The sequence below is a fragment of the Acanthamoeba castellanii genome, assembly GCF_000313135.1.
Source record: "Acanthamoeba castellanii str. Neff unplaced genomic scaffold scf7180000084669, whole genome shotgun sequence".
In the NCBI taxonomy this organism is placed as follows: domain Eukaryota; phylum Discosea; order Longamoebia; family Acanthamoebidae; genus Acanthamoeba; species Acanthamoeba castellanii.
The window spans coordinates 420,388-432,127 of record NW_004457554.1 but is presented as its reverse complement, the minus strand read 5'-3'; the positions used below and the strand labels follow the sequence as shown (position 1 = coordinate 432,127).

General features: G+C 57.0%; 5 protein-coding genes and 1 pseudogene across 5 annotated transcripts; 3 read left to right on the top strand and 3 right to left on the bottom strand.

Moving 5' to 3' along the window:
- Positions 1–545: 545 nt before the first annotated feature.
- ACA1_113990 (DNA polymerase III, epsilon subunit) lies at positions 546–1,397 on the top strand (the record flags this gene model as incomplete). Its single annotated transcript, XM_004342113.1, has 5 exons — positions 546–594; positions 716–806; positions 894–957; positions 1,124–1,224; positions 1,325–1,397. The coding sequence occupies 5 exons, from the start codon at positions 546–548 to the stop codon at positions 1,395–1,397; spliced, it is 378 nt and encodes a 125-aa protein (XP_004342162.1).
- Positions 1,398–1,406: 9 nt separating this feature from the next.
- On the bottom strand, positions 1,407–2,316 carry ACA1_113980 (uncharacterized protein; the record flags this gene model as incomplete). Its single annotated transcript, XM_004342112.1, is given in 3 exon segments — positions 1,407–1,622; positions 1,642–2,027; positions 2,115–2,316. The coding sequence occupies 3 exon segments, from the start codon at positions 2,314–2,316 to the stop codon at positions 1,407–1,409; spliced, it is 804 nt and encodes a 267-aa protein (XP_004342161.1).
- A 260-nt stretch (positions 2,317–2,576) lies between these two features.
- ACA1_113970 (uncharacterized protein) lies at positions 2,577–3,661 on the top strand (the record flags this gene model as incomplete). Its single annotated transcript, XM_004342111.1, has 2 exons — positions 2,577–2,944; positions 3,058–3,661. 2 exons carry the CDS (start codon positions 2,577–2,579, stop codon positions 3,659–3,661), a joined length of 972 nt encoding a protein of 323 aa, XP_004342160.1.
- A 350-nt stretch (positions 3,662–4,011) lies between these two features.
- On the bottom strand, positions 4,012–5,529 carry ACA1_113960 (annotated as a pseudogene).
- A 426-nt stretch (positions 5,530–5,955) lies between these two features.
- Positions 5,956–6,520, bottom strand: ACA1_113950 (uncharacterized protein; the record flags this gene model as incomplete). Its single annotated transcript, XM_004342110.1, has 3 exons — positions 5,956–6,027; positions 6,104–6,159; positions 6,259–6,520. The coding sequence occupies 3 exons, from the start codon at positions 6,518–6,520 to the stop codon at positions 5,956–5,958; spliced, it is 390 nt and encodes a 129-aa protein (XP_004342159.1).
- A 69-nt stretch (positions 6,521–6,589) lies between these two features.
- ACA1_113940 (WASH complex subunit 7 family protein) lies at positions 6,590–11,682 on the top strand (the record flags this gene model as incomplete). Its single annotated transcript, XM_004342109.1, has 15 exons — positions 6,590–6,710; positions 6,824–7,083; positions 7,223–7,557; positions 7,694–7,814; positions 7,926–8,062; positions 8,184–8,820; positions 8,961–9,095; positions 9,182–9,367; positions 9,474–9,566; positions 9,718–9,870; positions 9,949–10,107; positions 10,209–10,508; positions 10,636–10,757; positions 10,886–11,008; positions 11,139–11,682. 15 exons carry the CDS (start codon positions 6,590–6,592, stop codon positions 11,680–11,682), a joined length of 3,426 nt encoding a protein of 1,141 aa, XP_004342158.1.
- Between the last annotated feature and the right edge of the window lie 58 nt (positions 11,683–11,740).

Genomic DNA, 11,740 nt, shown 5'->3' with positions numbered 1-11,740 from the left:
AGCTGGCGGCCGGTGCGGCACAGGGCTTGCCAGTCGCCTCGCGTATGCCCTGATGATAAGAGTTGGCGACATGGACTAGCGCTCACCACACACACACACACACAACACAACACAACACAACACAACACACACACAGCACTTGACGCCAAGCCACTGATCGCAGTAGCGCCGGTGACGCTCGAGACGAAGGTGTTGGTGAGTGACACCGTGCGCTACACCGACGTGCTCCTACCCATCGAGGAGGGCCGGGTCGTCATCTTCGACCTGGAGACATCGGGCTTTGGCGCTGATGACAGGTAAGTTCACGGCGCTGTGCACGTGCGTGATATATGATCGTCCGTGTGCGGCGGTGCGTGAACGATAATTAATAACGCTGCACTGACCCCTGGTGACCATTAGCATCATTGAGATCGGGGCCGTGGAGCTGATAGACGGGCAGCGGACGGGCATCGTGTTTCAGAGGTGGGTCGGGAGAGAAAGTGGTGTGGAGGCTTGTGCACGTGGACTGAAAGAACTACTATTCTATTCGCAGCTACGCCAAGGCCATGGGCTCGATCAACCCGTATGCTTTCAAGGCCCACGGTCTCTCCGAAGGTCACATACGACACACACGACACACACGACACACACACACACGACACACACACACACGACACACACACACGACACACACACACACGACACACACGACACTAACAATTCTTCACCGGTGCAGAAGTCCTGTCGTACCATCAGTCCATCGAGATCGTGCTCACCAACTTCATGCGATGGGTTGGCCACTCGCCGCTCGTCGCGCACAACAGCCGGTAAGGTTTCCCATATCCGTCGTGCGAGTTTCGTTGCGAAGTGAAGGCCAACACTTTCTCACACCTCCGCTCCACTTGGCCTTCAAGGTTCGATATGCGCATGCTCTGCCAGGAGTTGCGTCGGTGGGACATCCCGATGCACGGCAACAAGGTGCGCTCCTCACTCTCTTCTTCACCCCAAACCACCATTCCATTGTATTTATTTGCCGTGTGCGTGGTGTGTGCGGTGTGTGCGGTGTGTGCGGTGTGTGCGGTGTGTGCGGTGTGTGCGGTGTGTGCGGTGTGTGCGGTGTGTGCGGTGTGTGCGCGACCGAAAGGTGTTCTGCACGCTGCGCTACTACCGTGCCAAGTACCCGGGCATGGCGTACTCGCTCGACGACCTGGCCAGCCACTTCCGCATTGACCAGATCATTGAACGGTACGTGCGCCCCTTGTGGTGTAGCGGCGTGCGATTATTTGCCTTACCCGCCTCCTTTTCTTTTTCTTTTCTTTTTTTCTTTATTTGCGTGGCGGTCCAGGCGTACACATGGGGCTTTGGTTGACGCCGAGATCTGCGCCCGCGTCTATCAAAAGTTCCTGGACGCCCTCTGAGTGTAATTGCTAAGTCATTCGTTTATTGCAACACTTGCCGGCACTGACAACCATTCCGACCACCTGCAAGCCCTCCATGACCACGTCGAGCGCCCTCGTCTTGTGCTGGACGTAGGTAACGGCCGCCTGCTCCACGGCCCGCTGCTGACTCGCCCGCAGCTCCCCCAGCTGCCGCTGCAGCCGCTCCTCGATCTCCCGCAGCCTCTGCTCGAGCTGCGCCCTCTCCTGTTCTGTCGCCGCGCACCTGCTCCTCCCTCACTTGACGCGCCTCGTCGGCAGCCCTCGCCTCGAGCTTGCGGCACTGGCGATCGTAGGCCTCCTGGGCCTGTTCGAGCTCGGCGATCGTGTAGCGCGTCGGCGCGTTGGCGGTGATGACCCGCAGCAGCGCGGCCCGAGCCTCGTCCCGGCGCTGCGCGTTGAACTCCTCCTCGCGCCCCGATCCCGCGGCGGCGGCGGCAGGCTCGGGCGGGTTCTCGACGAACACGATGCGATCGGCTCCCAGCCGGCCCACCATCTCCTCAAAGTGGCGATTGCTGCGCGATTGACGCACCCACGCCTGCTGGGCGCCGCTATCGCGGCTCAGATCGGCGCCCGAGGCCGCCACCACCAGCCACACGTTGCCCAGGCACCCTTCGCCCAGCACTCAGGTACCTTTTGCCAATATAAAGATATTAGTGTGGGTGCGGGGTCGTGTCGTGTCGTGCGTCGTGTTCGTACTTGTAGGCAACGTAGGTTGGATCTGTTGCCGCACCACTTCAGGCGGGCGCTGGGTGTCGTCGAGCCCCATTGCGTCCAAGACGCGCAGAAGGAGGTGCAGCTCGGGGTAGGCCTGTTGGCCCACTTGCCCGGGCGTTTGGCTGGAGGCCGGGTGAACAGGTCGGGTCTGGAATGACACAGCCCTCCGTGTGGTGGTCGACATGGTAGGCTTGTTGTTGAGACTTGGGTTGTGTTGTGAAGTCGACGCGCTTGCAGTTCAATTTTATTCTCGGTTCGGCCGAAGATCTGGAAGAACTTTATTCTCCGATTCGGTCGAAACGGAGGTTTTATGATTGGGGATTGCTTTGCACCAAAATTAAACATCTCAAACTTCAGCGGAAAAAGTATAACAGTAGGCAAGGTTGGCAAATCCTCAACTTACACTCAACAAACAGCCAACAGCCAACATCACCCAGCTTCCTCATGGAGTGCATCATGCAACAAGACAAACAACAATTGCCACTTCATGAAGTGCAGCTGTGCCTGGTGGGGAAGACCAGCACAGGCAAGTCCACCCTGGGCAACCTCCTGTGCCTGGGCGCCAACTTCAAGACCTCAGCTGGTGTGGCCAGTGTTATGTCAATGGCTGAGCAGGCCCACATTGAATACTTGGTGCACAGCATCTTGCTTGTGCTGCTCAACATGATGGGCCTGGGTGACATGGCCCACCAACCTGAGCTGGTGCAGCCGAAGATCACTGAAGGCATCATATCACTGGTGGGTGGCATTGACTTCTTCTTCCTCTGCATCAAGAAGGAGCACTTCACTGAGGAGAACTACCTCATTGTCATGTACACACACCTTCTTCATGTATTGATTTTGTTTTTATGTGGCATGATGTGTATAAGAGCATGGTTTATTAACATTTGTTAATATAAACATGTTATCTGTTGGGTGAGCACAGGTACCTGTTCAGGGCCATTCTCAGGGATCAGTTGCTGGGCAACCTGTGGCTGGTGGTCACCCACACTGAGGACCTGGCCAACAACACCCAGGCGCAGGCCCAGTGGCTCCATGATGTGTGCAATAACAAGATGTTTGACCATGTGCTTAGAATGGTGGGTGCACAGAAGGTGCTCTTCATCAACAACAGATCATTGAAGAACAAGCAGATGGACAAGATGTACACCAAGGGCCATGAGTTGGCCAAGGACCTGCTCCTTCAGGTGATGCAGAGCAACAAGCTGGTGCAGTTCACCATTGAGAGCCTTGAGGCTGCCCAGAAGGAGTATGATGACATGAAGGCCGCGGCTGAGGGTGAACGCGCAGCCGAGGTGGCGCGGCTGAGGCAGGTCGAGATTGATGCCGTGATGGCCCTTGAGAAGGAGAAGGCCAGGTTGGCCATCCAGGAGGCCGAGCTGCAGGCCGAGCTGCAGGCCGAGCTCAAGTTGGTGACAGCACGCGCCGAACTCGAGGCCAAACTGCGTGGCGAAGCCGAGGAGAGGCTCCGCAACGCCCCTACGCCGCAGCAGCTGATTACTAAGGGCGGGGGCTGTGTGCTTTTTTAATGTAGCCATCTGAAAAAGCGAACAAAGGGCTGAGCACGTTGGCTGTTCGCTCTGCTCCGCACCTTCATCACTTTCGTTCTTCCCCCCCCCCAAGAATCGGGGAGCGGATGGTACACGCGTGTAATTTGTAACTGGGTGGCCTCTACACCAAAAACAAAATAGAGAACAACGAGGAATGGAAAAGAGAAGAAGAGAGATTGCTCTACAGACGGGGGTCTTGTTCCTGTCTTGCTCCACTCCTCTGCCGGAAGGTGGTACCGTTAGGGCGGTGCGGTCAAGGCTCATGTAGTCTTGGCCGTACGTAGAGGAGGAGAGAGGACAGAAGCAAGCAAGCTCGTCGTTTGAAGGCTCTAGTTGGGGAGAATCACGTCGGAGAAGTACGGATGTCTCATGGCCTTCTCTGCCGAGACTCGCTCGTTGGGGTTGTACCGCAGCATTTGCTACACACACACACACACACACACACCACGCACACCAGAGTCGTGTGAGAAGTGGAAAGGTTACTCACTAAGTCCGCCGTCCGCGTCGCACGCAGGACTGGAGAGGAACGCAAACGAACCTCGATCAGGTTGTAGCCGTCTTCGTCAAGCCCTGGCACCAGCGTCTTCAGAGAGATGGTGGGGTATCGCGAGAAATCCTCCTAGTGTGGCCGAGAGAGCATTCGGGTGTCAGACTGTGCGACAAGGCGCTAAGGTGTCACAGCAACGATTTGTTCGGTCTTCTCGCAGTGGCCACGAGGCGCAGCTGGAAGGGAGGGAGCACCTTGTAGTCCGGAAGCTGCTTGACTTCTGGCCAAGACTCCTCAGTCGGTGTGCCAAGCTTCGTACAATGGAATTAAGGCAAACACAACACTAGCAGAAAGCGAAGCGAAGCGAGAACAAGAGAGAACAAGAGAGAACAAGGACGGAGCAAAGAAGCAGAAGGGAGGGGAAGGGAAGGGAAGAAGGGCTAAGAGGATATTTGAAGATCCGCAGCAGCTGGTCGTTGGCGTTGCTGCCAGGGAAGAGAGGCCGTCCGGTCACCATCTCTGCATGCACGTTGTGAGGAGCCTGCGTTCATTGAGTACGTAGTGGTGAGAGCGCGTACCAGCAAAAATGCAGCCGGCGGACCAGATGTCGATCGAAGTCGAGTAGTTTCGCGATCCCATAAGCACATCAGGCGGTCTGTACCACAGCGTGACAACTTCGTGCGAGTAGCTGCGCACAGGGATTCCTGAGGACCGCGCAAGGCCAAAATCGGCCAGCTTGAGCTCCCCCTTCTGCACGATTGTGGGCGAATTGACGATGAGATTTCTTGAAGCGATGTTCTACGCGGCAGTCGTCGACAAAGAGGCTACGTGCCTTGTTGATGAGCAGATTCTGAGGCTTGAGATCTCTGTGAAGGACGCGCTTCTCGTGGCAGAAGGCCACGCCACGCAGCAGCTGGTACAAGAACGACTGCAAATCTACGGGTTAGAGAGGTGAAATGGCACTGGTTGAGCATCGCGCGCACCTTCATGGTGTTCTTCGAGATGATGCCGTTGTGCTGATCCATGTACTTCTTGAGATCGAGATCGCAAAACTCGAACACGAGCGTAAGCTTCTTCTCCGTGTGGATAACATCAAAGAGGCTGCATGTGGCAAAGCGGGTGAGCAAGATGAGAGATCACGAATGAGAATGATCGCGCCACTTTACCTCACGATGTTCGGGTGCTTGAGCTCTTTCAGAAGACTGATCTCTCTGATGGCGGTGCAAGGCACACCCTCATCTTCGGAATCGAGCCGAATCCTCTTGAGGGCCACGATTTGGCCTGTTTCTCTGTTCTTCGCCTTGTACACGATACCGTAGGTGCCCTCTCCCAGCTTGTCGATCTTCACGTATTTCTCCATGTTTGCTTTTGTCGTTGAGGAATGAGAGATGGGCGAGTAGAGGAAGGTGGAAGGCTGACGTTGATCTAGATTTCTTTCGAAAGAAATGCGAATGGGTGAACCTTGTCGTGTTGCCTGCGCACGAAAGATTTTTAAAATGTCCAAAAAACCCGAAGGAAATCACCAGCACACCATTTTGGCGTGGTCGTGGGCCACCGCTTCCCTGGGAATGCCGCTCGTTTGGCTCAAGAGTGGCTCACCTGTCGTGGTCGCAGGATCACTGTCTCCTCGTGAGGTGACGAGACTGGCCAGTTGGTAGCGATGCAACCCTAACCACGGCGGTCTGCGAATGTTGGGCATCAGGGCAGCGCCTTCAACGTTGTGCACGCCCTGATGGTTGTTGTGGGTTATGATGGTTTATTGTTGCGTCCTCCTCAGCAGCCGCGCTCAGAAGTCGGCCTTGGGCGGAGGCTGCTCAAACTCTTCGTAGTCGAACTCGGCCCAGCCGTTCTCCGCAACCTGCACCCACGTACACCGCACAGTCAGACGTCTGCACGCACCAGGGGACTAGCGCCTCGGGAGCCAAGGTACGAACCTCCGGGGGAACGGGCACGTTTCGCTGCCACTTGGTGCCTCCCTCGGACATTGGAGCTGAATGCAAAGAGAAAAAAATGGATTTAGATTGAGGATGTCGCAAAATTAAAATAAAAGAAATGCCCCCCCCCAATGTATACAGGAGGGAACACGTACAAACGTAGGGGTCGGGATGGCGGTAGGTATAAAGAAGATTCTCAGTATCCTTGACGAGGCGCGAAATGGTGCGCGGGTCGGTTTCATTCATGTGCTGGCGGAAGAGGGCGCGGGTCTTGTTGGCCTCGGGGTACCACGTCTCGCGCTTCACCAACCAATCGAGCTGAAGCTTAAGCGCTCGCTTGTACAAGTGGCAAACGTGCCTGCGGTGGGCTTCTCCCACCGCCGCATTAGCCACAGACGACAATCCGCCCTTGTTCATCTTTCCAATCCAATTGTTTGTGTTTTTGCGTTAATTTTTGATTTTCTTTTTGGATGGGTTAAGAGGCGGATGACCGAAGATGCGCAAAAGGCAAAGGAGAAAGCCGAGCTGCACATCGCGCTTGTGGAGACAACAATGGCTGATGCTGAAGAAGACTACAAGTTCGACCCCTTCGACGATGGGTCGTCAAGTACGCTCGCTCTGCTCGCGTAGTGTCACACTAATTTTGCATTTTTTAAAAACTTATTATATCGCCATTCCCGAGATGAGCCGGCGCTAATGGAATATGAATGCTCTGAACAGAGATGGTGGGCGAGAAGTTGGTGGCCAACATGGAGAGCTTCGTCCAGGATTTTGCCTCCCAATTGCGTGTGATTGAGGAAACGCTGGACGAATCGTTGAGCGATGTGTGGGATTCGACCGTCGATCCGATCGGCCTCAATTTCGAACCCTATGAGCAGACCAAGATCGTTGAACTCACCAAGAGCGACAACAAGCTCTTCAACAAGATCCTACTTGTCTTCGCCTCGCTCAGCTCTGAAATGAAGCGCCTCACTGACGAAGTACGCCATCTTTCAAGTAGCGTGCTCTACAAGTCTTCCCTATTGCTCACAAACCCTCGCTCCTCTTCACTTGTTCGGCTCTTCTGGCATCGTCGGCGTGCTGCGTGTCGTGTCGTGTCGTGTGTCGTGTGCGCTGCAGGCCAACACTCGCTTCGCGCCGCCGTTCATGGCGTTCGGGGAGGACGGCGACCTGGGCGAGGGCGAGGCGCAGACCCAAGTGGGCCGCATGCTGAACCCGTTCCTCATGGACTTCTCCACGTTCGTCAATCGGGTCTACCTCGTGGTGCAGAACGTCGTGCGGCAGCTGGCCTCGCTCTACCACCCGGCCCAGAAGCTCTACATCACCAGCTTCAAGGCCATCCACCTCCAGACCGTCTACCAGCAGCTGGGCGAGCTTCTGGTGGCCCTGATCAGCCTCGATACCATCATCACCTCCAACGAGTCCTTCAAGCAGGCCTGGGCCATGTACAAGCGGTACGCCAACAACCGATCATCACCAACAACCCGCAGGCCTCTTGAAGAGAGGGGATCGAACGAAGCTGACGAATGTTCTTTCTCTTTTTCTGTCACGCGGTGCTGTGTTCATTGGTCTCGTCTCGTCTACGGTCAGAATGACCAAGTCCATGCGAGCGGCGCCTTCGCGCTTCAACACAGACGAGGAGCAGCTGGTGCAGTTCGAAAAGCTGCTCCTCAGTCTCGAGGGCCAACTCTTCGACGGCCTCATCTTCCAGGTACGCAGGAAGCGGAATGCGCACCGAACATCAAATATCGAACCAACGCGCTCTTTGTCCTACGGCGGTTCTCTCACACATCTCTGTCTCGTCGATGGTCGCACTCTACAGGGCTGCATCGAGCAGGAGTTTGATTTCCCGGGCCTCGTCGAGGTGCGCAACAACCGCGTGTTCAAGACCGAGTTCCTCCTCAACCTCCAGACCATCCACGCCAGCCTCGCCTCCCGCCTCGCCAACCCCATGACCGGGTACCCTCTCCCTTCATCGTCATCATCGTCGTCGTCGTCATCATCATCTCCTCTTCTTTTCCTTCTCTTCTCTTTCGTTTTTTTCGCTCATCGCCGTGTCGTGTCGTGTCGTGCTACGTAGGGACGAGCTGGGCATGAAGTACGCGGGGGCGTGCGCGCTGGTGGCGCTGTACTACCTGGTGTACCGCGACGTGGCGGCCACGAAGGACGTGTTCAAGAAGATCTGGGAGCTGCAGAAGCGGCTGCAGGTGGTGCACCTGGCGGCCAACGCGTCGTGGCAGGCGCCCGAGTTCTTCATCAAGCACGCCGCGCCGCTGGTCAAAACGCTGGGCAAGATCGCCATCTCCAAGCAGCGCGCCGAGCACCTGGCCCTGCTCGACAAGAGCCTGCCGATCGAGATCCAGCAGATGTACCTTAAGGTGTCGGTCTGGATGGTGCGCATGGAGTCCAACCTGGCCAACCGGGCCGAGCTGCGCGACATCCTCAACACGCGCATGGCGCTCCTGGCCCAGGGGCCGGCCCTGGCCGAGCGCCTGGTCGGCATCTTCCGCGAGACGGTGCACTTCCACGTCGCCCTGGGCGCGCCCATCAAGCGGAGCCAGGTGCGCGCGCTGTTCCAGGCCGTGGAGCTGGTCAAGGCCATCGAGGCCACCTTCCACCGCCGCTCGGGCATGATCGGCCAGTCGCTCCCGCTCATGGCCCGCGTCGTGTGCCACCGCCTCCAGTCCGCCCTCATGCCCATCAAGGCCCGCCTCGAGGTACGCCGCGACACCACCTCAAGCCTGGCGATTCGTTGTCACAACTCTCATTTAATCGAACGTGTGTGTGTGTCGTGTGTCGTGTCGTGTGTCGTGTGTGTGTCGTGTGCCGTGTCGTGTGTGTCGTTTTGCTACAACAGGCGGCACACAAGTACTCGGACGCGAAGCTCGATGTGCTGGCGGCGGCCACGCTGAGCCTGAACATCCTGCAGGGCGCTCCCACCTACAATCGCCTACTCCTTCTCCGCCTGTGCCTCCACGTCCTCTTCCAGCCCGTACGCGCCCTCCAAACGCATCAACGAAGTCATGCGTGTTGCGTGTTGCGCGCGGTGTGCTCACCGTGTGCGGTGATGAAGAGCAGGACTTTGTGAAGGAGCAGGAGATGGAGGAGCTCAAGGCCGGCGTCAAGAAGCTCGAGCTGCTGAGCGGACTCGGCGAGCGCATCCGAGACTCGACCAAGTGCGAGTTCCTCTTCTGGTCCAAGAACATGCTGCCCCCGCACCTGGACGACATCTACGCCAACCCCGAGACCGCACACAAGCTCCACGTACGCGGCCCACTCCCTTTCCTTGCTGTTCGCTCCACGTTTCCTGACGTAACGAACACACACACACACACAATACTTTGTGCAGTATTTGTGTGCGGCTCTGCAGGATGTGGTGCCGCTCCTCCGAGCAGCGGTTCACAAGCCCGGAGAGGACATGCTCACCGCCTTCAAGAATCACATCGATGAAATCATCAAGAGCGTACGCGCACCAGATGTTATTTATCTGTCTCTCAGTTCTTGCGAACCAGAAAGCGTGTGTCGTTTGTGTTGTGTGTGTGTCGTGCGCGTCGTGTGTGTCGTTTGTGTGTCGTGTGCCATAGAGCTAGGCTCACATGCGTGTGTTTGTGCAGCACCTGCTCGATCGGCTGTGTCGGGACATCGAAACCGATCTGCGTCTGCACATCCACTCGCACCTCGCCGTGTCTGAGCGCGACCCGTGGAAGAACGGCCTCCAGGACCTCGCCTCCCTCGTGCGGCTACGGCCCCTCCGAGTGTTCGACAAGGTACGTTCACCCCCCTCCCCCCGTGTGTCGTGTCGTGTCCAAGTGGGGCCGAGTGCTGACGCTGGTGGTGATGGGCAGGTGGTGGACGTGGCCGGCTACGTGGGGCACTACCTAGACACGACGTTCTACAACCTCACGACGGTGGCCCTCTACGATTGGCAGACCTACGGCGAGATGCGCAACCTCGCCGCCGAGAAGTACGGTCTCCACCTCACCGAAGTCCATCTCCCCGGCCAGGTCCGTGTGCCACCCTGCCCCCTTCCTTCGCGTGTCGTGCGGTGTGTGCGGTGTGTGGACTCACACAGGCGGGCGTGAATGTGTTGCTGGGGGGGGAGCAGACGCTGGACCAGGGCCTCGACGTGCTGGAGATCATGCGCAACATCCACATCTTCGTGTCCAAGTACAACTACAACCTCAACAACCAGATCTTCGTCGAGGCGGGCGGACCCAACAAGACGATCAACACCATCAACATCGCGCACATCGCCAACTCGATCCGAACGCACGGCACGGGCATCATGAACACCACCGTCAACTTCACCTACCAGTTCCTGCGACAGAAGTTCGTCATCTTCTCCCAGTTCCTCTACGACGAACACATCAAGGCCCGCCTCTTCAAGGACATCCGCTTCTTCAAGGTAAATAATACTATTTTATTTTATTGTATTTTTTTATCCTTTTATTTGTAGTTTTGTTCTTTCTTCTATTTCTTCTATTTATTATTATTATTCGCTATTATTTTTATTAATAATGTTTGGTGATTAGGAGAGCAAGACAGACAAGAGCAAGGACCCGAGGTACCCCTACGCCCGGGCCGAGGCCTTCAACAAGGAGATCCGCAAGCTGGGCATCACCGAGCAGGGCCTCAGCTACCTCGACCAGTTCAGGTAATACATAACGCGCGCATTCACCAATCAATCAACGCTCAAGCCCTAGGCGCTTCGCGCAGTCGCTGACATGCCGCGCGGGCGCGTCGACTGACATTGGCAACCAATAATCAATCAAACACCAACAGGATCCTGATCACGGAGATCGGCAATGCGATGGGCTACATCCGAATGATCCGGTCGGGCGGCCTCTACCACACCTCCAACGCCATCAAATTCGTGCCCGACCTGGCCTCCATCCCCTCCTTCGGGTTCGTGTGCCGTGCATGTCGTGTCGTGTTGTGTGTCGTGTGTGTGTGTGGCACCTGAGCCCCTTAAACTGACTGTGGCACACGACAATCAACATACGCGACGCGAAACGACACGACACGACACGTGCAGAACGCTGGCGACGAGCGACCAGCTGCCGGAGCACACGGTCGATGCGGCCAAGAACCTCGACGCGACGATCAACTATCTGGCGCGCAACTTTGCCGAGGGCACCGAGTACTTCAAGATGCTGGTCAACGTGTTCGCGCCCGAGTTCCGGGACGCGCGCAACGTGCACCTCAAGAACTTCCACATCATCATCCCGCCGCTCACGCTCAACTTTGTCCAGCACATACTCAAGACCAAGGACAAGCTCACCAAGAAGGGCGCGCTCGACCCGGCCTTCAGCGACGACGGCTTCGCGATCGGCCTCGTCTACATCCTCAAGCTGCTCGGCCAGCACGACGCCTTCGACTCGCTCCACTGGTGGGAGGCCGTGGAGGAGCGCCACCGCGACGAGGAGGCCAAGCTGCAGGCGCTGGCCAAGGCCAAGGTCAAGGACAAGGAGGAGCAGCAGACCCTCAATCTCACCCTCCGCAAGCTCATCTCCTACCGCAACGAGCTCCAGCTCCTCCGCTTCTCCTTCGACAGCTCCCGCATCTTCTTCAAGGACTGAGCGTCTACACGAGAAGCAGTTGTACTCGCTCGTTTAACGTGGCGGTTGTACTTGCTGA